The 27,937-nt window shown below is 37.4% G+C and overlaps 3 protein-coding genes across 3 annotated transcripts in view; 1 reads left to right on the plus strand and 2 right to left on the minus strand.

Moving 5' to 3' along the window:
* Positions 1 to 6,583, minus strand: part of LOC124157001 (UDP-GalNAc:beta-1,3-N-acetylgalactosaminyltransferase 2-like) — a 69,694-nt gene extending 63,111 nt beyond the window's left edge. The window contains exons 1-3 of the mRNA XM_046531452.1: positions 6,268 to 6,583; positions 5,172 to 5,855; positions 4,916 to 5,099 (exon numbers count right to left, since the gene is read on the minus strand). Coding sequence (XP_046387408.1) covers positions 4,916 to 5,099; positions 5,172 to 5,855; positions 6,268 to 6,358 — 959 coding nt within the window. The 5' untranslated portion in view covers positions 6,359 to 6,583. The remainder of the gene's footprint in view (positions 1 to 4,915; positions 5,100 to 5,171; positions 5,856 to 6,267) is intronic.
* A 226-nt stretch (positions 6,584 to 6,809) lies between these two features.
* On the plus strand, positions 6,810 to 8,446 carry LOC124157002 (KRR1 small subunit processome component homolog). Its single transcript, XM_046531453.1, has 2 exons — positions 6,810 to 6,959; positions 7,352 to 8,446. Exon 2 carries the CDS (start codon positions 7,358 to 7,360, stop codon positions 8,363 to 8,365), a length of 1,008 nt encoding a protein of 335 aa, XP_046387409.1. The 5' UTR covers positions 6,810 to 6,959; positions 7,352 to 7,357; the 3' UTR covers positions 8,366 to 8,446.
* LOC124157070 (polypeptide N-acetylgalactosaminyltransferase 2) overlaps positions 8,444 to 27,937 on the minus strand; it is a 180,144-nt gene continuing 160,650 nt past the window's right edge. Inside the window, exons 7-11 of the mRNA XM_046531542.1 lie at positions 26,130 to 26,233; positions 22,987 to 23,206; positions 20,191 to 20,401; positions 15,717 to 15,833; positions 8,444 to 11,393 (exon numbers count right to left, since the gene is read on the minus strand). Of these exons, the coding sequence (XP_046387498.1) occupies positions 11,238 to 11,393; positions 15,717 to 15,833; positions 20,191 to 20,401; positions 22,987 to 23,206; positions 26,130 to 26,233 (808 nt within the window). The 3' untranslated portion in view covers positions 8,444 to 11,237. The remainder of the gene's footprint in view (positions 11,394 to 15,716; positions 15,834 to 20,190; positions 20,402 to 22,986; positions 23,207 to 26,129; positions 26,234 to 27,937) is intronic.

Raw genomic sequence — 27,937 nt, forward strand, 5'->3', positions numbered from 1 at the left:
ATTCCTGTCATAGTCATTTTAATTTTTTATTCACATAAAATTTAACCAATTACAGTGAACAACAAATACTTATAAAAAAGTAATCAATGATTATATATACTAAGGTATTATTACACCTTCATGCGTCCTCCGACGTTTCAGCGCAATCTTTTCGATGGATGCCGCATTCCAGGAGAGTATTTTTTTGTAAAAAAATTTTTACTTCAGTGGTACTCTATTAAAACATTAAGTTTTGTTAATATTAAGGCAAAAAATCAGTATTAAACAAAAGTTGACACTATCTACTCCAAAATAAAACTAATCTGCAACGTTAAATGCATATTAAAGCATGGGTGTCAAAATGACACCCTCCCGGCATTCTAGGGGATACAAATTTCCCGGCATTCTAGTGTTAACTTGCCGAATAATCCTAATTAATTTTGAATGTATGATTTATCACGTGAATATTTTTTGAACAACGACATTTCGACTCAATTCAATATACAATTACTATCGGGCATTACCGGCATTACTACTGCGGGTAAGCGCAGCGATTGCAGTAAAGTTTGTCATTTGTTTTATTTCAATGCGTGAGTACAGCTGTGGATTGCACAGAGAAAGGAATAGTGAACGCTTAGGGAGTATAGTTCTGGTGATAAAGTTTGGTGAATAACCTATTATAGTTCACATGTTATAATTAAAGTTTAGTAAATTGTTTATTTACTAAACATAACGTTATTTTTTTACCTACTTTCATTCCAGAATCCCAACTAAGCCTAGTCAATGTAATGGCTTCAGAAGATTGGAAATATTATAAAATCGACCCAAACAATGAGAAGTTTGCAATATGTGGCATTTGTGACAAGTTAGTTTCAAGAGGTGGCACTAGTAAAACGACAACTAACTTGTTAAAACATTTGAAAACTCATAAAAAACGTGGACAAAAACTTGAAAGTGCGGTATTTACTAGGCCCAAACCTAGAATTCTAACCCAATCAGTGTCAAGTGAACCAAGTACAAGCATTGAAATAGGGCATGGATCCACTAATAAAATAGAAGCATTTTTCAAGCCCTGAATTGAAGCCTCCCCGGGAAGTACAAGCATTAGGCCTAACTTGGATACTAGTGCTGTAAGTCTAGAATGTGACGATACTGATGATCCAGATGACCTATCAGAGTTGAGCATAGATGTAAGTGACCACTGTGATCATTATACTGAATCTGGATCTGAACTGCCAGTAGGCCAAAGTGCATACTCGCCGACATCCGATACATCAGGATCACCATCACTTTATCCAAAGGTGATCAAGATTAAAAAAACGAAGCAGCTTACCCTTGAAGGCACTTTTGACAGGGTAAGAAATTTTTCTCAGAATGACGAAAGGGCAAAAATGATAAACAATTTAATTGCAGAAATGATTTGCATTGACCTCCAACCATTTACAATTGTTGAAAATAAAGGGTTTTTGAAACTTTTGAGACATTTAGAACCAAGGTATACTGTACCATCAAGGAAGACTTTTTCCAATAAATTTTTTTGTGAGATGTATACTAAAGTCATAGGTGAAGTAAAGAGTGAGCTCAAAGAAGCAAAATATATAGCCATCACCACTGATATGTGGACGTCTATAGCTCAAAATGACTTTATGGCCATTACATCCCATTTTTACAAAGAAGACAGAAATGCCATTACCTTGACCCACAGATGTTTGGATGTGGCACCATTTCCAGAAGTATCACATACAGGGGAAAGCATTTTAAATTTTCTCAAGTCAGTTTTTCATGAGTGGGAAATTTCAGACAAGATTGTTGGAATTGTTAGGGATAATGGACCAGACATCACAGCTGCTTTGAATAGAAGTATTTATGAGGCTTTTTCATGTGTTGCCCACACCTTGCAACTAGTCATTAAAGATGGCTTCCTTGGCAACCCAAAGATGAACAATCTAATTAAAAAATCAAGAAAGTTAGTGGGGAATTTTAAGCACTCTGCTAAAATCTCGAAAAAGTTGAAAGCTGTCCAACTACAGCTTGGCATTCCTGTGCATCGTATGGTACAAGACGAGCCTACCAGATGGAACAGTACTTATTATATGTTGAAAAGGCTTTTGGAGCAGAAAGATGCAATTGTATTGTTGTCAAGCAAAGGTGATGCAATTCTTTCGGTGGATATGATCCCTGATGACTGGAAGACAATGGAATTTGGGGTGCAGCTACTGGAAATATTTGAGACAGCAACAAATCAACTAAGCAAGGAAAATTCAACAATATCTGAAGTAAGTATGCTTATATGATTTTTCAGCAATTGTAAAACCTTGGAAAAAACTTACTTATTGTCTGTAACCTAAGTTACAGAAATATAATATAACTTAAGTAATATAACTTAACCTATAATATTTTTTCCAGATTATTCCCCTGATCCACACAGTTTTGAAGGTAACTAAAAATCAAGATGTTTCAGGCTCTGGTCTCATGGGTCTAAAGAATGATTTAATTTCCTCAATGAAAAGGAGATATCCCTCAGTTGAGGCAAATTTAACCTTGGCATGTGCCACCATCCTTGACCCAAGGTTCAAGGACCTCCCGTTCCAAAGCCAGGACCATTTGCTGGCTGCCAAAAATAAATTGCTAAGGGAAATGGAAGGGGAAGACTCATTCAATTCAAGAATACATTGGACAGATTCTTCTACAACTAGTGGTGTCCCAGTCTCAGTAGAAGAGTCAAGTAAGGAACAAGGTTTTTGGACACGATATGCTGAGATTTTTAGCCAGTCATCCCCTGTGCAGCAGCCAACATTAGTGGGGTATGCAGAGGAGCTTGAACAATACTTGCAAGAGCAACCACTTAACCCAAATCAAGCCGACATGTTGGGCTCTTACTGGTTTTCCAGTCCTCATTTGAGACTGAAACAAGTTGCAAAAAAATATCTGTGTGTGCCTCCATCAACTGTTTTTAGCGAAAGACTATTTTTCGGCAGCAGGAAATATTTGCGATCGAAAAAGAAATCGCCTTGACCCAGAGAGGATAAAAATGATGGTTTTTCTAAACAAAAATCTGAAATAGGCTTACATGTAAGTGTCACGGATGAACATATTTAGTTCATGATTTTAAAACTAATCTCACATAATCTTAAGCAATTTCTTATGTTTTTGCAATGTATCTTAAATATTAATGGCATATGTTACTTACGTGTGACTAGAAAAAATGGTTTTATGGACAATATAATTGTTTCTATTTTCGTGAACATCTTAGGACTATATTTTTGAAATGGATGTTTTAAAAGCAATTAATAAAATTAAGGTTTTTTTGCAAGAACAACTTTAAATAAAACATTGATGGTATCATTGGTATCGGTATCGGGAATCAAGAATTTTAGGTATCGACACATCTCTATTTATTTTTCTCATATTAAAATATTTTTTTAAATAGTTAAACTTTTTCACTTTTTCATTTTGGGTCTAAATTTTGATAATGTACCATAAATTTAACTACATTGTTTTGTTTTTAATTTATATGACAAGATATACCTAGAAGGACGGCTGTGGGTCAAATGGAGTCAACTCCAAGTGTTTTGTTACATACTAAATTTAGTGTTGCCAAAGAATGATGAAGATGAAATGGATCTACTGAGTAAGCATATACATGATGAAGAAGGTCTAAGAGAGGGAGAAAAGAAATTTCTAAAAACACTAACGAGAAGACTTAGTTGGCCACATTATGAGGCAAGATGGCAATTGCTGATTGGGCAGAAAGAAGGGAGGGAGAGAACTCCAAATGGGACTGATTATGTAAAAGAGAAAAAAATGTCACCACGGAGCGGATGTGCTAGTGGATGGGAGAGGAGAAAGGAGAGCCAATTAATTGTCAACCCTGTGTCTTAAGACTGTCCACTTGTGATGATGGTGAATTACGTATGACCTCCACTGACAAAGCAGCCCTTCAAGTTCATTATCAGACGTATGTAATATATTTCACCAAACCAGCCGACCTACACGCAGGTCCATTGCCACGCTTCATCATTCCATTGTACACTGAAATTGGAATTAGTAAACCTCAAAAGCAGATTGTTTCTTGTACTTGAACTCAATTTCATTTATTAAATCCTTGCAATCACAAATCTGCTCAGAAAATGAGTAAGTGGATAAAATGGATGGATGCAGTCTGAAAATATCTTTGTATGAAGTAGGTATGAGGATAACATGGTTGACAATAAATGGTAGATTTATATGGTGCAATATTGACCAGTGACGACAAACAAGACTCAAGAGTACCTTAGCAGGAAAAAAAACAACTAAACAAGTCTCTCAGTAAAACAGAAAAAAAATGCCCAAATACTCACTGGGCTGGTTTATTTTAACCTATGTTTTTGCCAAGTCCATGTAGAACTCCCGGCTTAACCTCCAACAGTAAAGGGTATAAGTAGCCAAGGGACAGAATAATAACTTAAGTTGCTGCAATTGCTGGGGCAGGGAGATGGTACAGTCTGCCAAACTTGATAAATGCAAAATATCCATCAAAAGTGACCAAAAGGGAAAGTCTAAGGGACCAAGAGCTAACCTGGTCAAGGGTGGGATATAGTGATTTCTAAAGTCGTGACATATAAACTATGCACTTTGAATGTATTCCAAGCAGTACGTAAACCACAATTCGACAACATTCATTTCACCTCATTATAAAGTGTGCTCGTCATAATTGGAATTGGTTTCAAATTTTGGAACAGAAAAACCAAACCTAAGAGGAGACACACTGAGGCAAGAATCTCTCGTCACATAAAAAATTGTGACAAAAAATGGATCCAAATACTTAAAGAATTATGAGAGATCATTCACATCCATTACCTTCATCGCCTCAATTAAATTGACGACCATGCATTACAAAATGTCATGTACCATCAAATGAGCAACATTTGTTCACTTGGATTCCTCAACTACTCACCATTTCATGAAATAAAGCAGCTTGTCAGGAATGTTTCGGTAAGTATCGATGGTTTTCACTAATAGAATATCTTTCCTCTCGTTTACTTCCTCAGCAAGCATATACTTCTGATCCATCACTTTCTTCCTCCATGTTGACAGTCTTTTAGGCTTTGAAATAATATGCGACTGTAGCTCTTCCAACTCTGAGAAAAAAAGGGACACATCATACAACCAGCGACATTCCCAGGTATTCATGCTAGAATAACAATACCCACCATATATTGAGTAAACCATTGTAACAGGCGTGCAGGAGGAATTGTAGAATGCTATTGGTTTCAAATCAAACGTTGGTAACAACTGCAAGAACCGGACTACCCCCGATTGATCGTACATTTCAAGTTTGCAGTCAAACTCTGGCACAAATTCTTCGTTTTCAACAATAATTTGACCCTCGTAACCTTTAGGTAAGACAAATTCGTCTATGACTTGAGACGTTATTGGCGAATCTGTCATATTGCTTCTATCAAATCTGGTCGAAACAATAGACTGTTTTGTGGCCGAGTCCAGCAAGCTAACCTTCAGACCATTGTACCGTTCCACTAACTCTTTCAGTGCTGACAGCCTTCTGATTACGATTGGGTGGTTTACAACGAATGAGAATCCTAGAAATTTATCACAGTTTACACAGTCACTCTGGCGAAACCTTCCAGCAGTAAACTCCGATTTCTCTGTAACTCCATTAAGTAAATTGAACTTCTGCTCTCGACATTCGTAAGGGGATATTCTATCTTCTGGGGGAATTGAACAAAACTTTTCACCAACGATGAATACATACTCCATATTTTCAGGTTTCAACTCATTTAACCACGTATCTCTGATACTCCGCCGAAGTTCAAAATTACTCTGAGCAGACATGATTCCGATGACAAAAAGTAAGGACTGCTGAGGCAGGAAAATTCCTGAAATGGATAAAATGGGTTACCAGCAGATACATCCATTCATTACAAAGACAGCTTGCCCCTTATCGTGACGTCCTTACAGTTTTACTTTAAGAAAAAATATAAAAGGCAACTAGGTTTATAGTATTGACAGGCTTTGTTTATACCACAATCATTGGGCTTAATGAACATCATCACAGAAAATACACACCAAAGAAAATACACCGGTTAGTGACTGCGGAAAAATTAGAGAGTTGACCCAAAGAGTTCTAGTAATATCAGTATCACAATCAACACCTTTCGGAAGACGAATAACGAAAATACTATCACCATTCGAGGGCCCAATTGACATACACACAATCGCACAGATACGTAGTCATGATCATACATCATAATACATTACTGAATTTAAATATAACTACATCTGTCTTACCTTTAACCAATCCACAAATCTTTTCATTCAGTGAAAGAATATATGATGTTAAAATAGCAAGGACGCAGGCGAATACAATTGTGAGCTGCATTATTAAGCAACTGTAACAAACACTCAATACGTATGACACACAGGGTAAAAACGACTAGCACAAAAGTTCTTCGTGTATAGAAGGTAATAGATGGTTGTCACTAAATTTTCCCCGCAGGTATTCCTTAATACCGGCAAAAGATGAAAAAACAATACTCCAGCACCTCACGACCATTCAATTTCATTGAATCAATTACAACGAAGTTATCCATTTATCCGCCAGGGCGAATATACAAGATAACCAACAACTCAATGATTTATTTGTAATTTTTTTTTCAAATATTTCGATTAATTTGAAACTGAAGAAGTTACATTACTTTATGATATCGCACCTCACTTTTATATATTTTACTTAAAATAAAATTCGAAGCGAACACACATTATTTCGAGGATGGTAAATTTTCAGACGTTGGTCATGTTTTAGTAAACAGTGGATGCGCTCTTTCTTAACGTTACTCATTTAAAAGAAGTATATCCGTATACCCTCATGCAGATAGTGTGCGAAGACCTTGTTTTTTTTAAAAGAGGATATCGTCCTGTAGCGTGCATCCGTGGAAACAGTTCCTGTCTCATGAGCATATAAATTATTTGATTAGTTTCAGGTAATTACTGAATGTTATTTGCCATACCTCCACCTTGAAACTCTTTAGTCCGTATGTCGTCGCCTTAATGAGCGTTATTAATATGGAAACCTGTTTATATCCTCAAATCTTAGTAGATTACTTTTTTTCGGGTACCAGTAATGAGAGTATTCTCTTTTTATCATAAAAATATCATCTCCAATGTGTGCGGAGTTTGTGAGCAATATGCCTTATTGTTAACAACGTGTTGAAGCTACTACCAACAATTTACATCTCCGTTGCTTCTTGTTTTTCTCCTTAAAAGCACAAACCCTGCAGAAATTGACATTATTATAATTACTGCAGGGTTTGTACTTTTGCGTTTGGAACTCGCATTCAGTGGTATTTTATTGATAAGTTGTTTTCTGTAATAGGAGACCATGGCCAATACTGAGGAGGAAAGCAATGTAACGGAAGCAGTGGAAAATGCTTGGGCGATGAAGATACCAGAGTTTCGCAAGGAGGATAATCCTCATCGATTGTTGGAAGAAAGTGCATTTGCAACGTTGTTTCCCAAATACCGTGAACGATATTTAAAGGAGTGTTGGCCTTTGGTGAAGAAAACTTTAGATGAACATGGCATCAGGGCTGACTTAGATTTGATTGAAGGTAGTATGACTGTTGCGACGACACGAAAGACATGGGATCCTTACATAATCATTAAGGCCAGAGATATGATTAAATTGCTGGCTCGTAGTGTACCATATGAACAAGCTCTTCGTGTTCTGCAAGATGAAATTGGTTCGGACATTATAAAAATTGGTTCTCTTGTGCGTAACAGAGATAAATTTGTGAAGAGACGACAGAGACTTGTGGGACCCAATGGTTGTACTCTGAAAGCAATTGAATTATTGACCAATTGTTATGTGATGATTCAAGGGAAGACAGTGGCCGCACTGGGGCCGTATAGGGGATTGCAGCAGGTTAGGAGGATAGTCGAAGAAACGATGAAAAACGTTCATCCAATTTACAACATCAAAGCTTTGATGATTAAGCGAGAGCTAGCAAAAGACCCGAAACTAAAAGATGAGGATTGGTCAAGATTCCTGCCCAAATTCAACGCCAAGACGGTGAGTAAAAGGAAGGAACCCAAGAAGAAGCGGGTGAAGAAGGAGTACACGCCTTTCCCTCCACCTCAGCCGGAGAGCAAGGTTGATAAGGAATTGGCGAGCGGAGAGTATTTCCTGAAGGAGAGCCAGAGGCGGGCGAGGAAGCAGAAGGCGATCGAGGAGAAGCAGGCGGAGGCAGCAAAGGCGCAGGAGGAGAGGCGGCAGAAGGCGTTCATCCCTCCCACAGAGCCAGAGTACAGGCGAGAGGTGAAGGGCAGCGGCAATGAAGTGGACGTGGTTAGCCTCAAGAAGAAAATCAAGATGAGCAAGAAGAAGTGATCCCTCCCCCCCCCTTCCACCCCCCCAAATGTCTCGTTAATGTATCTGATGTTACTCAATAAAGGGTTAGTAACACCATTATGACCAAGTTTTTATTTTATAACTTACGTCTACATATCCAAAGCTACCACCACACACTATTCACAAAGAATTACATAAGGTATTGTCATTTTATTGGCTACAATGGTAACTCTACAGTAGAAAGAGATAAGATAATATTAAAGGGTACCTCTAGTAGAGTAAGAGGCATGAAGGAGCCAACTTACACCCATCTCATGCTGAAGAATGCAATTCAATCAGTGGGAATAATTATTTTGAGCTACTAATTTCCTAAAGTGATAATGTCAAAAGTAATGACATCCAAATGCCAATTTGATTTGGAAAGGAAAATATCTCTGTGATTTCTTAGGCAGTCTTCAGGAGAAGTGCCACCCTTTTGATGGATCGTCCGCAAGCCAAGGGTTCAATTTATGGCTGTGGGTTGTGACATCATCACGCAACTGCTGGATGGGAACCAAGCATTCCACTCGTCACCTACCCCTCGACACCTTAGCACCTGTTCTCCTGTCCATTTAAGATGATCGAAGAACTCATTTTGAAAATATTTCTCTTCCCAACTTCAATTGGCATTTCGATTTCCTGTATTTGGACATATTCAATCAGTTGATATCACAGAAAGAGATGTTGATATTTAAGTGTATCTACTCTGAATTACATTTTTTACATAAGACAATAATGTCATGAATTTCAAAGTGGCTTGCTTTTTAGACATAAATGAATGCTGCCATTTGGTTCTTTCATCCTTGCCACTGTCACTCCTGTAATACTCCAATGAAAAAAATCAGGGCAGCTATCCTACCTGGTTAAAAATTAAAACTTGGTATTATGGAACTTGCAAAGATGAAATTACTGCCATACAAATTGCTTCAGTTTAAGACGTCTCCAGGGCAGGCACACAAACAACTTTCTGCTGGAGCAATTTTTAGTCGCCGACCCCCTGGCATTGAAAATTTGCAAAAGGAAAACGCCAGGAAAATGGTATGGATGGCAATTGACTGAAAATTTTTGGACCCACAAATTTGGTATTTTACAGAGAACGAAAACCAAAAAGTTGTAGTGATAAATACACATTAAAATTGATGTTAGATATGTAGTTAACTGGCGGGATGTTAGGCGGATTGCACAAGACAAATGGCTGCTGTCTGGTAAACTTTACTTGGAAAAGGTTTAATTACTGAAATGCAGGTACATAATACTAACCGGCTTCAATCTGGTAAGATGTCCTTAATTTTTATCATTGCTGTGATGCCAACTTTCAGGAGCTAACTATCGTGTTAGCTTTAGTATTTTCGAGTAATTTGTGATAGCATTTTAAGTCCCACCTGGATATCTCATCCTTTTTACATTTTGTTATTTTTTCTTCTTTTGGGTGGCCCTCCCATAATTGCAGTCGCACAAGCCTTAGCCCAGCCCTGGACGTAATTGAAAGGTTAGGGCTTGTGCTGGTACATAATTCCTAAGATAGTCTACTGAAACAGCACGTAACTAATGTGAAAGTTGCCATTTTAACCTGGAAGATCATATGGTAGTTAAATATTTACAATTGTTCAAACTTGTAGAGTCTCACTCCATATATCATTTGGACTGTATTTTTCATCAGCACCTGAAACATATTTAACATATAAGCTCTGTTAAAAAGAGGTAAGTAAAATCATTCAAACAAAATGCACCGCTCACGGCATTAAAATTGTGCTTTCAATAAAGACAATATTAAAAGTCAATTCATTGGACGGGTAATTCTGCAGATTCTACCTCTTAAAAGAAGAACAACTATGTTTCAAAACTCGGCAGTGTTGCTTAAATATGATCTTATTAGGATTGCAGAACTGCAATTTTAAAAAAATTTATGCACTCCAGTACATGAATGTTGCTTTACATATGGAACAAAAGTCATAGCACCAGCACATTTTTTATAGAATATACACTCAATAATATTGTTTTTCTGAAAAACCTGAACATAAATAGCATGAAATAGGCAAAAACCAAATTTCCATTGAAAGAAATATAACCCCTGACCACATTTTTTTTAGAATTTTTCTCAACAAGAAGTCCTGCAGCAGTTGTGCTTTCCGATGTGATCAGAGTCATGCTATTTTTACAAAACCATTCAATCGCATCAGCTACCTTACTCTATCAACAACTGAGAAAGTCTTGGATCTTTATAAATACATACTTGGCCCGCGAGCCTACACCATATTTTCAAGGCAGAGTATATACAAACAGATTATGTATCATACAAATGTATTGAGCATTTTTTAAGTTAATACTTCCTGTAAAATTTCACCTTAAGACCGATTGAGTTACTTATCTGACAAGATGTAAGGTTTACTAACCCTTATCTATTGAATAATACATACATAAACATGTGCAATATGTACAATACTAATTACACTTTTGAAGTAGACTTTCACTCCTTTTTCACAACGTTTTTCTTCAGAGTCCAGAAGTGAGTTGAAGATTTATTGCGCACAGTGTATGTCATTGAAATGTTATTGAAGTTTGCGATATCTCTCACGAATTACTAATTGAATAACAAAGACCACTGAGTCGTTTCAACAGCAACTAAGAGTTGAAATCCGTGCCACTCTTAGCAGAATCATCTTTGTTTCACTTTCCTGTGAAATTCTAGCAGCACACTCACAAAGTAATCTAGTTTCACATACATCTTGAACGATGTACAATTATAATCACATGACACACATCGACCAATTGGGCATGCCTCATACCACTGCATTGAGCTCCAGTCTTGCGGGCAACACTGGCCGATGTCTCAATCTTGGTACCCTTTCCTATGAATATCTACAAAGATTTATCACAATCGGTTGAGGGAGAACTTCCACTTTTGAGTCAATGAATTACTATCACATTTTTCCACCGTCAAGCCACTCGTCTTCTCATGCCTCGAGTCCACACACCAGTCATACGCAGCGTGCTTCAGCATGCTATTGTTCTCTATGTGTTGCCACTTCTGAAAAGATAAGTCATCAAAAGTTATTTCAATGAAATACTTATTGTATTGACCATGAAAATGAATTGCTTAGGTCCCCAAATGAATTCTCACATCCAACAGTCATGTCAACACTTAATCAGTCAGTCAGTAGAATTGAACTGAAATCTCCAAAACTCATGCTGAGTACTAAAACCTTTTGTTGTTTCCTTTCCGTAAATAGAGTATTTTCTGTTAATTCAAAGTTGATTTATTCCAAAAAATTGTTACATTAGAATTTAAAAAAGATATTTCAAAATTTGCCAATTTTACGCCTAAATTACTTGTTAAATGCCACCCTGACAGAAAAAATGAGAGTACTATCATTTTTTCGCATCCTTGTATACATTATAGTTAAAGGTCACGATTTTAGAGCTCATCACAAAAAAAAGGTAACCTGATCATAAGGGAAAAAAGGGGCCCACCACCACCCTGGGGTCAGGCCATTTGCAGCAGGTTATTGCTTGTGAAGCTCCATCTTAAGACCCCAAGGGTCCATTTCATTTCTCCACAGCTTTCATTATCCATGCCTCACTTACTTACAGAAGCATCATCCAAATGTAGGTCCAGAGAAATTGTGTCCTGACTTTTATGATTACATATCCCACTCTAAGTAGATCTCTCTTTTGGTGGAATGGTCCCTTCGCCTGGGCTACTCTGCTGGTAATTTCTTTCTTGCTTCTCCCGTCGCTAGTTATCCTGCTCCCCAAATATGTAACAGAATTCAACCACCTCCATCAGTTTTTATTTCCCTATTTTAATGCTAGTCTTGACATCTTCTCTTCTACTGTACACTTATGTCCTAGTATTTTGCGTTTTATTTTCAGCTGATATGTATCCATTACCTTCCCCTAATTAACCAGAATATTTTTCAAATCCTTCTCTGTCTCTGCTATGTCATCAGAAAACCGTAGCTTGCTGACTTTTTTCTCCATCAATATTCACTGTTAAGGCCTTTTCTTTGATTTCATCAATGGCTTTCTCGATGTTAACGTTGAAAATTACGGGTGACAAAGCACATCCTTGTCTCACTTCTTCACTTATTCATGCTTTTTCACAGTTGGATCCTGATCTTATCCATGCTACTTGGTTTTCGTGTAATCTGAGAATGATTGTTTGTCTTTTCATTGTAAATAACTCCAACTTATTTCAAGCATTGTCTTCTAATCCACCTTGTCAAACGCCTTCTCTTAGTCAATAAACGTGTGTTTGTTCTTTCCGATTCTCTTCTCCATGAGCAGCCGATGGGCCTATATTGCTTCCATTGTGCCTTTGATTTTTTTCTGAATACGAATTGGTTCTCATCAAGCACTCTTCCGCTCTTCGTTCTATTCTTATGTAGATGATCCTTGTCAGCATTTTTCGACACATGTTTTTTCTTGCTTATGGTCCAAAATTGCTCACAGTTCCCTTTTCCTACTGGAAATTGGGATTATAATATTCCTTTCGAATTCCTTTTGGTACCTTAACATTTCACTTATGATTTTGTATTGCTGGTTTAACGTTTTTCCTCTTTATTTTTAATTAGGTACCTCTGTGGGAATATCGTCAATTCCAGATAATTTATTGATCTGCAAGTCTCTTACAGTCGCATCAAATTCCATTATTAAAATTGGGGCTCCATGTCATCCTTATCAACTTACCTCTCGTTTTCAATAGCATTTGTTCTAAAGCTGTTTCCTTTGAGCAAATCTTCCAGATATTGTATCCATCCATTCACTTTGCCTTTGTTTTCAATCATTTTTCCTCCAATTTTGCCCCTTGTGGAATTGCATCTTACCCTGAAGTGGTTCCTCAATATCCTTTAATGTCCCATACTTTCTGTTCTATTCTTATGCAGATGATCCTTGTCAGTAATTCCAATGCATGTTTTTTCTTGCTTATGTTCCTAAATTGTGTGCAGTTCCTTGTTCTTTTCCTCTTGGAAATTGGGATTATAATATTCCTTTCGAATTCCTTTTGGTACCTCAACATTTCTTGGATTTGGAATACCTGGGATTTGGAACAGTTTTACTTTTGTGGACCTTTAATCGGACATGATACATGAATTGTATAGAGAAGGTGACTGTTGGAATATAATATCTTTCTCTTTAACACGAATTCAAACTAGGATCCCTTTTGATAAAATACAGAATACTCCAGCCTCCTTTAAGTCTATTATTTCACAATTCTTACAGTTGTTTTATCACTGCAGCACATCCCTAACACTTCATTCTCAATCTCTAACTGCTACATAGTTTGAACTCGTTCAGGAGGTGTCACTTGGGCTGCAATGAATTACTCAGAAATAAAAACAACTGACTCCTGTTTCACTTAGTGGAACTTTTCTTCTGCGACAGTGCAAGGAAACATTTAGCAATAAGTCACACATTTCAATTAATTCAGGCTTAAAAATAAATGGTTAGAGGTGAAATTTTGTCACAAACAGAACTAAAAATTTCATGAAGTATATCCCACGCAATGCAAAACTTTACTTTTGACCTGCAATCTTTTTTTGATTACCCAGCAACCAAATCAGGGTCACCATCATCAGGTGAAGTTTTTTCTTCATGTCTGATTAAGGTTTTGCTTTGAAAAAATTTTCTATTGAGGCAGAGAAAGAAAAATACTTTCTTGCGTATAGGGATGATCCACACTTTTAATAAGATAAAGATTTCAACTGGTGACCATAATTCTCAGTGAGGCTATCTAAAAGAGTGGGTCATTTCTAGTCAAGTGTTTTTCTTTTACTGTCAGAATCGCTTAGCAACTCAAACAAATCTTTGACTAAGAGAAATGCTTCATTGCAGCTACTGTCAAAACTCCTTACAATAACCCTCTGAACAACAATGCACCTCTGTAAAGCAAAAAAAAAGCTCCACTTTTCTTACGATTAACTAGAGGTGGATTAAACAGTTCAAAATATCTGTTCCTGGTGAACAATCAGGGTCATTCACGTAGAAAATACTATTTATCAGGCATTTAGAGTATATGAAAGCTTAGAGAGGTGTCATAGGATTTGTGACAGGGTGCAGCGACGAATTAAGGCTGGGGGGGGGGGGGGGGGTTTAAGAGCAACTAATACTGGGGTGTGTGGGGGTATGGAATACCCACCAGGATAAGCGGTAGGTGCGAGATTATTAATTGCAGAATTTTAATATAAATGGTTCAAAATGGTGAGTTGTAGGGCTTTCTGAGGGATATTTTATCAATCCTTACACTATTTTATTAGTAATATCAATCCAATTAAGTAAAATGGATTAAACTTAAAAATTTCTCGGAGATCTGGGGGGGGTTTTATCCCCTAAAACCCCCCCCCTCGCTGCGCCACTGGTTTGTGAAGCATGTTATAGTAATTTCAAGCAAATTCTATCCCAGATGTCTAGACATTACATTGGTTATACGTGCCTAGGAAAATATCTGCTGTCCACTTGTAGTATAAGCCAGAATTAGTATAAAACAACTCGGCATCTGATGTTATTTGCGTATTTAGTGCCAGAAAAATGCTCCTCTTATGAGCAACTTAGACTTTTATATACAGCTTATACCTAGGTAACTGTTCTTCATGAATATTTTGAGTATAAACGTCATTTGTGAATCTCTCCTTTAGACTCCTTGGTAAGATATCAATTTTTTATCCTCGTTACAGCCTGTATCAGCTGGTATCTATCCACTATAACAATGTGATTAATAGGCAACAAAAGCACATGTAAGATGGTGAGAAATACATAATCAATTCCATTGCCAAATTAGTACTTTTAGTAAAATGCAAAAAATAGTAAAATACCTATGTTACAGCCATGGAATTCTGTAACATATTTAAACATTAAACATGGAAAACAAAGGAAGAGTTAATGCTTAGAGGTGAAGAAGGCTTATGTCCAACTAAGCTAGGTGGTCGCAATGTAATTCATAAAATGTCACGACGTGAAAAACCTAATGTCATCAAATGAAATCGCCATATATAACATATTTTTTTCAATCCTGAATCTCTTTACAACAAAAATTTCTACAAAACAAAATAAATGGCTGTGCTGATGTCAAGTGAAATTTTTTATCTTCTTGTTCAAGATTTATCTTCCTAATAATTTGAGCAATTAATCTGCAGAGAGAATTTCAAAATATTTATCATTCATCCAATAACGAGTTTTTATTACTTAAGGCTCACCAACCTCCAAACAGCAAACTCTTTCACAAGGCTTAATATTTTCCTAGTCCCAAGCAATTTGTTCAAATGAGCCTTTGGTGCAGTGCACACAAACCACAATGGAGAAATTAGTAGTTTTGAAAGCGGAATAAATAGAAAACAGTGATGGATATACTGACCTGAGTGGAAGAATTGCTACAGAGTCGTAGCCTCAGTGAAGTACCTGGTTGATTTTTCATGAGTGTAAGACACATATCGTGATGCTTTATAAGGCCGTCTTGAGTGAAAGCCCATTCCTACAGAAAAGGAAACAGTTTGTTAATTCACCGATGGTATAATAGGTGGACACAATCATTTTTAATAGGAGCATTGAAGGACATGTGTGCACATTAGTACTGTTCTCCACATAATAGCAACTAGTGAGATCTGTTTAATTGTTCCAAAGCAATAACAGTACCAATTTTGATCACTGGTGACAATGTACATTAAAACTTTAACACACCTTTAACACCCTTTCCCCACTTTGTACTCACTCTATCTACGCTAGGCCCACTCTTATTTTTCCGAATTTTGTAAAGCCATGTTTTCCTGGTCTCCAAATGAAGTTTGTGTTCTCTCTCTAAAATTTGGTTGTTTTAAAGTTACGGGATCTCATGCCCCAATGGTCCAAAGCTGTTAAATTTTATTGAAAAACTTATTCTTCTTAAAAAAAACTTAATTCTAATGAAAACTGTGGAAGGAAAGTCTTTGAGATCGAAATTTTGTTTGCTTTGACAGATTCTAACATTAGTGCCAGATTTAGCTCAAGGATTGGATTGGATCAAAAAATTGAAATTTAATATGAAATAGTTAAGGATTCCCCCCCATCAGTTCTCGGTTCTCAACACTCGCTTCCAAGGATGAATCTTATTATCTGAAGCATTGGCAAATTTAAATGAACAACCACAAGAAGTGAATGAAAGTAATTTCACTAAAGATGTAAATAAGTAGGAAAGCTCTGTGAAAAAACTTAAGATTGTCTCCATAATTTTATTTAAATACACCAACAGATAAAGTTCGCCATGAAAAAATATTTCACTTAGCCAGGATTCGAACCTGGATCTTCCAATTGCCAGTCAGGTGTGTTAAGCTTTTTTCTCAGAGCAAACTTCGGGATGGGTTTTACTGAACAAAATGTTGACGTCACAAGTCCACACTGTGGCACAGGTTGCGAGGATCGTGCTTACTAAGCCACTGTGATCGGGGTGAAAAACCCTATAAATTTTTTCATGGCGAACTTCATCCGCTGGTGTATTTGAATTTGCACCCGTGCGCATACAAAGTCACTTGTTCCTGCAGTGCTTTGTAATTCGTCGTCGCAGACCAGCGACAAAAAAAGGGTTATTCACCCTGATAGTGGCTTAGAAAGCATGACCCTTGCCACATGCGCCACAGTGTGGACTTGTGACGTCAACATCTTGTTCGGTAAAACCCATTATTGATTAAGGCTACAGATTAGCATAAGCAATCCCTATCACACTTAGGTTAATCATAATTAGGAACTTGCATGGGTCGTAGATTGCTCTAAAAACTATTTTGAATAAGTCAAATGGATACATTAGCTCGCAAAAATACCTTCAGTTTCTCCATTCAACATCATAAGAAATAAAAAAATTGCATTTAAAATCGAGAAAAATTTCTCTGAGCCGACCACTGCGCGAAGACACCCGAGCGTTGCCGAGGCCAGGCGTGACGTCATAGGTGCCTAAACAACCGTGGGGAGTAGGGAAATACGCTGAGCGCTTGGAGTAAAATTTGTTTTGAGGGAGTATTTAGCCGCTAATCGTCACTTTATTTTGTTCTGTTATTCTTGGGCAAGTTTTCCTATTGCTATTGTGCCTAGATTATTACTTGGGATATTAATAATGCGGCATCGGGATGACGAAGTACAAGCGTTTCACTTTGTGTGTTTTAGTTATCAGAAAAATGGATGATAACGTTGCCACTCGTTCGAATAGTACACCTGAAATTCATCTACGTCTACATAATATCCCGCAAGCCGCCAATAAGGCGCGTGGCATAGGATGTTAGGACACCAACCTTTTTTTAGGACACCAAAATTGATGCCATGACCCTCATGGAATTTGTTAAGACAAATTATTGCTATATGTTGGCGGCAAATCGAGTTGTAAAAGAAACTTGTAATACTGGAGGATAACGATCGTAAGCTGTGCTGTTGACATTAGAGTAAGCTGTGCTGTTGAATTTGGCAACGCCGGATTAGCGGAGAAGGTAGTCCTATCCGTCCTACGGTACGAATGCACAGCAAAACAGTCTGCACACAATCCACATGTGAGATCGCGATCGGTTCCGCTGCCAACACACACACAAGCTACAACCTATTTCAATAATATAGGTAAATCCATAAACAATATACTAGCATATACCATAAAAATATAGCGGGAAATAGGCAAATACTCTTATCAAAAACTGGATGTCACTGTCACATTCTTATATTCATCACGTACAACTTACAATAACAGAACTTGTTATGATGAATACAACTATTTATTCACTGATTTAAACCCTTAAATTAGCCCACACAAGTGACACAGGTGACATTTCTCACTACTATTCGTTGAAATAATGGAATAACAAACTTTACACACAGTTTTTATTTTAATAGCGTGATCGTGAAATGTCATATCTACGGTGAACAACGGAGATTAGCACGCCACTGACAATTTTTACACTACTGTTAGACATTTATCGATAGCGTAATAGCACTTTTTACAATTCAATCACGATGGAACACTGATAACTCTTGGCCGATATTTTTCAACCTTGTCAAACTTTGTGCATTACAACCACTGGCACTGTGATTATTATCAGTAGCTTAACGGGAGACGTCACGTTGAAAATAACACTATTTTGGCACAAAAATGTTCCTAGATGTCTCCAATCAGCGAGCAAAAGTTGCATTGACTGGAATTCACCCCATAATACAAGCACAGATAGTCCTAAACAACGAATTCTCCGGTACCTACGAATAAACGGATGAAGTTATTGTATATAAAAGCTAAGCGGACATCAGTAAACATCAAAATCCTTCTAATTGCATACTCAAATGAATGATATGCCGTCGATAACATCAACTTACAATTAACGTATCCCCCTTCCAATGGCCGTGGCTCAGACTCCTACCACGATGTTATTTAGGTATTATATAATTTTTGGTTTAACTGCTCCAGTTTTATATTTTATGCCCGTACTCAGATATTAATATTATAAATAATGCAAAATATGAGGGCTTCCAAGCCTCTATCGTCGGATATTTATCTTTAAATATAAAATAATCAACACGTCTAACAAACGAAGCTCTCACAACTGCTGGCAACTATTATAAACAATCACAACAATAGCTTCGCGTGATGTTTAGGCACCTTTGACGTCATCGAGGCTTCGTCGGCAGTGGCTTGGGGGGTGAGGTAGTTTTTCCCGCGCTTTAAAATTCGTAATATTTATCATTAAATATCTCGCGAAGGAAAACTCAGATATACATGCGGTTTTCTTTGTTGTATTCAGAAAATAATTTTCTATCCGCCTGTGAAATAAAAAAAATTCATGCAAGTTCCCCATTATTGGTTATAGCCATACTGCTAAGCTTTAGGTTAGTCTTCAAGCTTCGAGAAATACAATGTCTGCAGTAAATGTTTTTTCATCTCTCCTGACTGATGTTTTTTTCATCTCACTCTTGAAGTTATCGCCAGCATTTGAGCCAATTTCCTAATTACTGCAGGTATATGACAGAAGTACTGATAATTAGTACATCGTCTATTCGAATATGCATAAAAGCCATTTTACATGGGAAAATCATTGCTCAGGTTAGCATTCAAAGCATTTATTTAAATTGCGAGAATCCGTGCCTGCAATTAGAGCAGGGGCTATTTTTCCATCTCACAACAGTGCATTCTCTCGTGCGTTCTAGCAATTCACTGCTTTACAGGATGCAATTTTGACTGCGCCTTCGTACATAGGTAAGGTTGCGCAAAAATTGACCCTCAGACTAGATAAATTGGCTTTAACGTAATACTCTACCCATGAAGTTAAAAACGATCCATATTTGAAAAACCAAGAAATAGCCCAGTGAGAAATGGGTGGTGGAATCCACGTGGAACCCACGTGGAGAATTAACGTGGATACCACGTGTTTTTGGTCGTGGAATCAACGTGGAACCCACGTGGAAATTTGGTGGAAAAATTAAAACAGCAGTAGGTGCTGTCCTAAAACCATTAAAATATCAACCACTCTATATCTAAACCTTCTATATATGTGTCTACGATTTTTCATGTGCTCTCATGGCTGCCTTTCCACGAATTATGTAAAAATAGAATGTGCGATACATTTTCACATAACTAGCGTGGTTTCAGGATGATAAATGACGCAATGTCACCAGAGAGTTAAGTTCCACAAATTAGAAATTCTGTTTAACATTTTATGATAATCACCACAAAGCCACTTGAAATCAACGTGGATTCCACGTGGGTCCAACCACTCAATATCCACCACCACCAAATATCCACCACTCAACGTGGATTCCACGTGGGTTCCACGTGGATTCCACCACCCATTTCTCACTGGGAGAATGGGTTCTTTTCCCATGAATACACAAACCTGATTGCCTCCGCTGTTGTGGCAAGTGTAGAGTCCCAGTGTGCCGTCCACAATGTGTCCCATGGTGTCCATGCACATGAGCCCTTGCTGGATGGAACCAAACGCCACGTCCATTGAGTCAGGAACTTTTAGCTCAGGATAAACATTGTCTAGGTACCATTTGAATGGCTTACATTTTAGTCTTTCCTTCAACTCAAGTCTACTTTGTATGCTGAAATGGGAAGGCAAAATTCATTGAAATCCAGTCAGCCAGATTTGGTCATTTACACAGGCAAGTTCAACTAAACATTAAGTACAATTTCCTTTGCTACAGATATCAACTAAGCAGAGAAAAAAGGGACTTGGGCAGACTTTTTAACAGCCATTTCGTTGATCCATTTTGTCAGTTTGACTCTAAGGGCTATGTTTTTTTTGTTTCCATAGTAAAAGGATTGAAAATAAATCTTCAATCTCTATGTACCTTAGCACTTTGCATATTTGAAGAGAAAATAAAGTAGAAAAAGTTACCAAGGACTGCAAAAAAAATTAATTTAGGAATAAATGCCAAAATTTAGGAAAGGTAGAATAAATCATCCATCCAAGTCTTCATTACAAAGACATTTTAAAATGAGGTTGCATTTAATAAAATTAAACTAATATATTCGATAAAATTAGGAACATTTGTATAATTTTGCAAGTTTTCACTGCATAATTGTCATTAAAACCAGACATCTGAGAACTAGTTCAATTACGTACAGATATTAACGGAATTAAAAATATGGTATTCTTTAAGATAGCTCTCAAATGACAGTTTTTATTTTGCAAGCTTTGGAAACAGCATTGAAAAATTATTGATGAATATCTAAAAGCCACTTGTAAACCCATATATCAGAATTCAAACACATTATCGATGAGGAGTATGGCATACCACCAAAGAGCAGTGGAAAGTAATGAACCAGCCACCCCAAAACAATGACCTTAAACCAGTGGCACAGTGAGGGGGGATTTTGGGGGATAAACCCCCCCCCCCCCAGAGCTCAGAATTTTTTTAAGTTAAACACATTTTACTTAATTGCATTAATATTACTTATAGAATTTTTTAAGGATGCATAAAATATCCCTCAGAAAGTTGTAAAACTCACTATTCATCCTAATACTATTTCTCTGGGAGGGCCCCCACACCTCCCGATTACCCTGGCGTGTATGCCATACCCCCGGACATGAATGTATTAGTAGTGCCTAAAACCCCTCCTAGCCTTAATTCCTCGCTGTGCCCCTACCTTAATCCACCTCTGCCACCTGTTTCACCCCTCAACGCCATCACACATACCCAGTATGCTTCCTGAAAAATTATTATTCCTGTATCTAAAAGTTTTTCTCCGTCAGATATTGTACCTATTTAAAATAAATCTAATTACTCTGCTTTTTGAAGAAATGTTTTTTTCTTTCCAATAAAACATTAATAGCAATTTTATGCCTTAAGTTTTTTTTTTAATGTTTCGATGATATTCCGTTTTAAACTAGTGAGTTGACGAATTTGGTATTAAAAATCAACGTCTTTCTTCAAATGTACTATCTTAAAAACTGCTGCTCATTATGCTTGTGAGATGTCAAGAAGGGTCAGCTGCTTTAGCTTGAGATACGATATCTTCTTTATAAGCTCACAGACTTCTCTCTGTCTTCTTCATGTGTGTCATCACCTTGAGCCCCAAGTGTGTTGGTCCTGGTTAGTCCTAAGTGAAGAGACCATGTGCTCATTTCTGCATTAATTTTTTTCTTCTTTTGTGGACAGTAATCAATGAAGATAAGATTCCATCTAAACAGTCAATGTGTACCAGGACCCCTTCCTGATATTTTCTTGTCTCTTGATGGAGCTTTGAAACCACATGCTTCAGTCCACTAGAGTCATTCATGCCGTGTGGTGTTCTTACAGGCAGTGTGTTGAAATTCTCATCAGGTGTTCTTTCAGTGTGTGGTCATTTTTATTTATAATTGGGGATTCCATGAAATGGAAATAGTATTGAAAGGCCAAAAAGAGACTCGGAAGTCTGTTTGGGTATTTCGTTAAAATAAATTCATTGGTGGGGTGAATTTCAAGGAACTGTTATTGCATTTGTACGTAATGGAAAGAAAACGCCACAACAAGTGGTGAATGAAGTTATTAAGGAGACTATTGAAGACTATCATTTCGCATGCAGCTGGTTGAGGGAATATTTTTGAAATATGCAACTCCATGCAGACAGTTTGTACAATGCTGTCACTCCTCAGACAATTTAGAACCAAGACTCACAGAAAGACATTTCCTATGGAGAATTCGTACAGCTGGCAAAAAATCAAAGCACCAAAGGAGGTGTGCAGTTTGTGCCAAGCATGAGAAAAGAAGAAACAGCATGTACTGGTGTGAAAAATGTGCAGTGGGCTTGTGGACTCATGTCACACAAAGCAGAATTACTAAGGTAAAGTCATTTGAATATTTAGGTACATCTTATGGCCTCTGATTGGAGGATTACTGATAAGTTTATGACAGTAGTCATGACAATGGCATGGAATTTGAAACAGCGGTGCACATTGGAAAATAAGGAGGGCTAAAATATCAATGCCCTAATCAGATTGTTAAACTATTGTGCCATTATCAGATGGTCTCATCAAGATTACTCGAACGACTTATCTACCAACACGATTTGCAGATAAAACAAAAACACAAAGCTGAACCTCGTTGCTGTACCTAAAACCCTTGTAAAGTAATTTTATAGTACATGGGTAAAGAGTGTATAGGGAATATAAAGTAGCTGAATTCATATTCCATACTCAACTTACTTTCCAAAGGGGATATTTTTAGCGAGTGGCACCGCTGCATAGTAGTACTGCTTGTAGTTATCCATCCATACTTCTGCAGCACGGCGAGTATTCCGGGCAAATACATTTCCACTTCCTCCCGGGAATGTGTAAGGATGCTGCTTCCTGAACACATGGCCAACTCGACTACATGGGATTATCTCCAGACTCCCACCGCATTGCCAAACACGAAATGAAATTTCTGGAATAAAAGGAATAAAAATCATTAATAGATATCTCTAAACTCAAGTAGCGTGCAATGTGGCAAGGATATTCAAACATGGTTACCAACATCCAATAGAAAATACAAATATATAAATATTCCAGATTGGGCTCACAAAAAAGACACAATAAAGAAAACGAAACATTAACGAAACTAAATTTTTTGCTAAACCTTCCACCTTCCTCAGAGAGTGGGCTGAGGTAATTAAAGGGATTACATATCTTTTGATATTTAAGCCGTGAGGAAAAAATGCTCTAAACAGCCATGCATAAGTTAATTCAATGGAATTGAGTTTAATAATACATATATAGTATAATTGAGTTAGTAATATTATTAAAGGGTTATGTATGCAGGATGTGTGCAATGTTTAATACCACATAATTTGTGCAGCTCATGCTATATAATAAATGCGTCTTCAGAACCTCAATTTACTTTCTCTCGTAAATTATCCGAGCCGTCAAGGTGTATTTTCCAACAATTAAAGCTGAGTTTTTCGATGAGAGATAGCAAACATAACATACATATAAAATATCCGCCGCACTATCATAGCAAATAATGCCAATGCAGGTTAAAATTCAGTTTGATTTAGTGACAATAGAAGGCTGGTTAGTTCCCTTGCATGACTTAAGGAAGCTCGTAATGAAACACCACTGGATTCAGTGAGTGAGTTGGCCATAGCATGGCAGTAATATAATTTTCTTATCTACTTTAACACATATTAACCTCTACTGTCGTTATAAAATTTTGAAAGGCAAATAAATACATATCCATCTTTTGTTTTACACGAACATCGCTATTGGTTTTTATCAAAATTTAAACATGAATAATATGGAAAATATTTCAGTCAGGTATTCTTCTAGCTCCATCAAGTCCTTTTTCTTATTACCCGAATGTTCAATTGTTTTCAATTACACTTCGACACTCAATTGATGGGGCCAGGTCAGTGAAAACTTGGAAGGTTGGCGCACGAAGCAACCTGCATTTAGTGCTGTGGGTATTTCACGCCATGGACGGCACATCACTGAGCCGGATGCCACGTGTTGATTGTCTTAGGGTGGCCTGGATTCCACCAGGCGTCCTCAGCTGTTGAAACTGTTATCACCCTCAGACAAACAACACATGCGGCGAGAGATGGAGAGATCATCTAATCAAGAACACCACCAGAGAACATTGGGTGCCTTGTCGACGGCACCATTTGATTCATTTGAAGACATCCATAGACCAATGGTTATCTGAAAGCACAGCCGCTGACGGCGACCGAAGTAAAGCCAGCTCATCTGAAAGTGACGGTACTCACTCCATGAGGTGAAATACACACAGTGCTACATTGAGGCCACTTTCAGATGAAACTACTTTTCGCCAGCTGCCGTTTCCACCACGGGGCCGTGAAACTCAGGCCACTTTTCGACGAGATGACTCTCTGGATTTTATGGCACTGTGCTGTGAATGGCGGTGCGTGGAAAGTCATCTTATCCTAAAGCGGCCTAATCATGAATTACAGTGTACAAATTCATGATGTACACAAAGTAACACATTCAAGGAAATAAGAGGACTTGTTTGTCAGGAGGATGTCAAAACCACATTCACACAATGTCTAGAAAGTAGCCAAAATGCGATGGGAAACAGTTTATTGACTTATTGAAATTATTGGAGGGTTCAAACTATCCTAATGCACACACATTCCACAGAGAGATATGGACGTTAAAAGTGAGTGTTAAGAGTATTCATGAGAGTACTTTTTTTTCGATAAAACTACTAATTACATTTACAAAACATTACAACATCTAACACAGCTGCTGAGAAATCAATACTATTACAGATACTAATACTAATGCAGATGGCTTAAAAGGCATCAAACAAACTTAAGGTTTCTAAAGGTAGAATACCTAAGCAGAAAAATATTTGAAAACATCTCAGTTTTTTTTATTTCCAAGAAGTTCCATCTACAGAGGAAAACCACTACTTGAAGACAAAAAATTCATGGCCTTGAGTCAATGGAGAAGTTGATGTTGGGGTTTGGAGAATCACAACAATTGCTACAAAATCAAATTCCTAGGGTTCAGAGGGAATAATCAAGGCAATGTGCAGGCTCAAGTTGTCTGAGACATCGTTTGCATCTAAGTGCCTTAAAGCAATTTGGACCTCCTCTGCAAATGTGAACTTGGAAAGATTTCTTTCCTGCTATAGGACTGTGTAAACAGATAGGAGAACAAATCTAAAAGAAGACAATTTGGCCACAATGGCAATTTTTTCATTTGAAAAAATATTTAATAGTAATCTGTCTCTTTATCTAGGTTGAATATACGAATACACAAAGAATAAAATATGTACAATAGGTGAATTCAGTCAATACTCCATGCATATTATTGCTTAAATTATCCCCGGTCCAAAATTTAGGGGGATGGGTAGGCCACTGAAAGCATTGCACGAAATCAACATCAATTATTTTGCTGTTAGTGTAACACCTATTTCAAGGCAAAATAACAACACTTTAGTAAAAAAAATACCGCAAATTTTGACTTCAAAATAACCTCCTCACCTTTAGAATGTCACTAATCATGACACAGCCAAAATTTGAACCTTTGATCTCATGATCTACAGTCAGACACACTATACATTGTGCCAGTGGGCACTTTATATTGTTAAGAATAATTGCTGTTTATGCTGAAGCTGAGCTATAACTATGTACAAATGTATATTGTCGAAAATGGTTGCTCGTGCTACCTCTAGAGTATGTACTAGAAATAGCGTCAGAATGCATTGCCATCTGGAGCAGATCTGTACTGAGAATTTTAAGTTGAAAGCTACTCGGGAAGATAGTTGAATTTGAGTGGCAATAATTTTCCCAGAAGATAAAACAGACGCAAAAGTGAGTTTATAAAGAAGCGGTCAAAGCACTCACCCAGATTTTCTCCGCCCCACACGTCCATCATCATGTCGTACTTCCCAAGCTCTTCAAAGTATGCCTTGTCAATCACAAACAGCCCTCCAGCAATCATCGGAGTCCTGAAAAAAATCACATTAAGCCTGAATTACTGGATTGTTTAATTCAAGTCATTATGGACAACTGCAGGCACATTGCTGGAAATTAGCTTAGTGGGGTGTTTGTGTGAAATGAGGTTTGCCTCTACTGCTGACCATTTGTGGAGGAATTGGAAAACATATATATAGTTTCTATAACAAATTATTACGTGTTTGTATGCTGCAGAAATTTTTAGTTACATATTCATCTTTGGTTTTTACCCACGGGACAGTCTGCACTCATTTCACACGCCCGGCAATCAGTCTAATCAGTGGCGCAACGAGGGGCGGGGGTTTTGGGGGATAAAACCCCCCCACAACTCAGAGAAATTTTTAAGTTTAATCCATTTCACTTAATTAGATTGATATTACTAATAGAATAGTGTAAGGATTGATAAAATATCCCTCAGAAAGCCGTAAAACTCACCATTTTGAACCATTTATCCTAAAATTCGGCAATTTACTAATCTTGTACCTACCGCTTATCCTGGTGGGTATTCCATACTCCCACACACCCCGGTATTAGTTGCATCTAAACCCCCCCCAGCCTTAATTCGTAGCTGCGCCCCTCCCAGTGAGAAATGGGTGGTGGAATCCACGTGGAACCCACGTGGAGATGTAACGTGGATACCACGTGTTTTTGGTCGTGGAATCAACGTGGAATCCACGTGGAAATTTGGTGGAAAAATTAAAACAGCAGTAGGTGCTGTCCTAAAACCATTAAAACCTCAACCACTCTATATCTAAACCTTCTATATATGTGTCTACGATTTTTCATGTGCTCTCATGGCTGCCTTTCCACGAATTATATAAAAATAGAATGAGCGATACATTTTCACATAACTAGCGTGGTTTCAGGATGATAAATGACGCTATGTCACCAGAGAGTCAAGTTCCACAAATTAGAAATTCTGTTTAACATTTTATGCTATAATCACCACAAATCCACTTGAAATCAACGTGGATTCCACGTGGGTCCAACCACTCAATATCCACCACCACCAAATATCCACCACTCAACGTGGATTCCACGTGGGTTCCACGCGGATTCCACCACCCATTTCTCACTGGGCTGAGTCTAATCATGTACCTTTGTCTTTTTTTGCCACAAAGATAATAGCGCTGATATTACTCCCTATAATTTTAATTTCACAGTTTCATGCTCCGCATCTTTCAATTTAGGTATTTATCACCAAATGTTGTCCCATTGCAAGGGAGATTGAATCATGTAATTTTTTCAACAACACGATTCAGTGGCAGACATTATGAAATAAACCTATGTATATTGAAATATGGAGTTCCATAGGATAGGTTTGTGTTAGTGGCATCCTCAGATGAATATTTCATTTTTTCATTTCATATTATTGCAATTAGTCGCCAAAAGAGTTTAACTGTACAAACAAACTGTATGTACAAACGGGGTAGGCATTTTTTATTTATAGTAAAATAACTTTTTATTGGCATGCATAACAGTACATATAATTTCTCAAATATACTTATAATTGCTCAAATGTACTTCATAATGGTCAAAGTCAATGTATTAAATTATATTTTACTAGATTCACAAAGCGGAATACCTATTGTTATACATTAACCCATAGTAGTCTACCGCTGTCTGTCTGTGCAACATAGACAATTCAACACCTGCCATGCAGCAGCAAGGTGACACTTGATGGCAAGCCAGATACA

Source organism: Ischnura elegans, chromosome 4 (assembly GCF_921293095.1).
Source record: "Ischnura elegans chromosome 4, ioIscEleg1.1, whole genome shotgun sequence".
Lineage (NCBI taxonomy): Eukaryota > Metazoa > Arthropoda > Insecta > Odonata > Coenagrionidae > Ischnura > Ischnura elegans.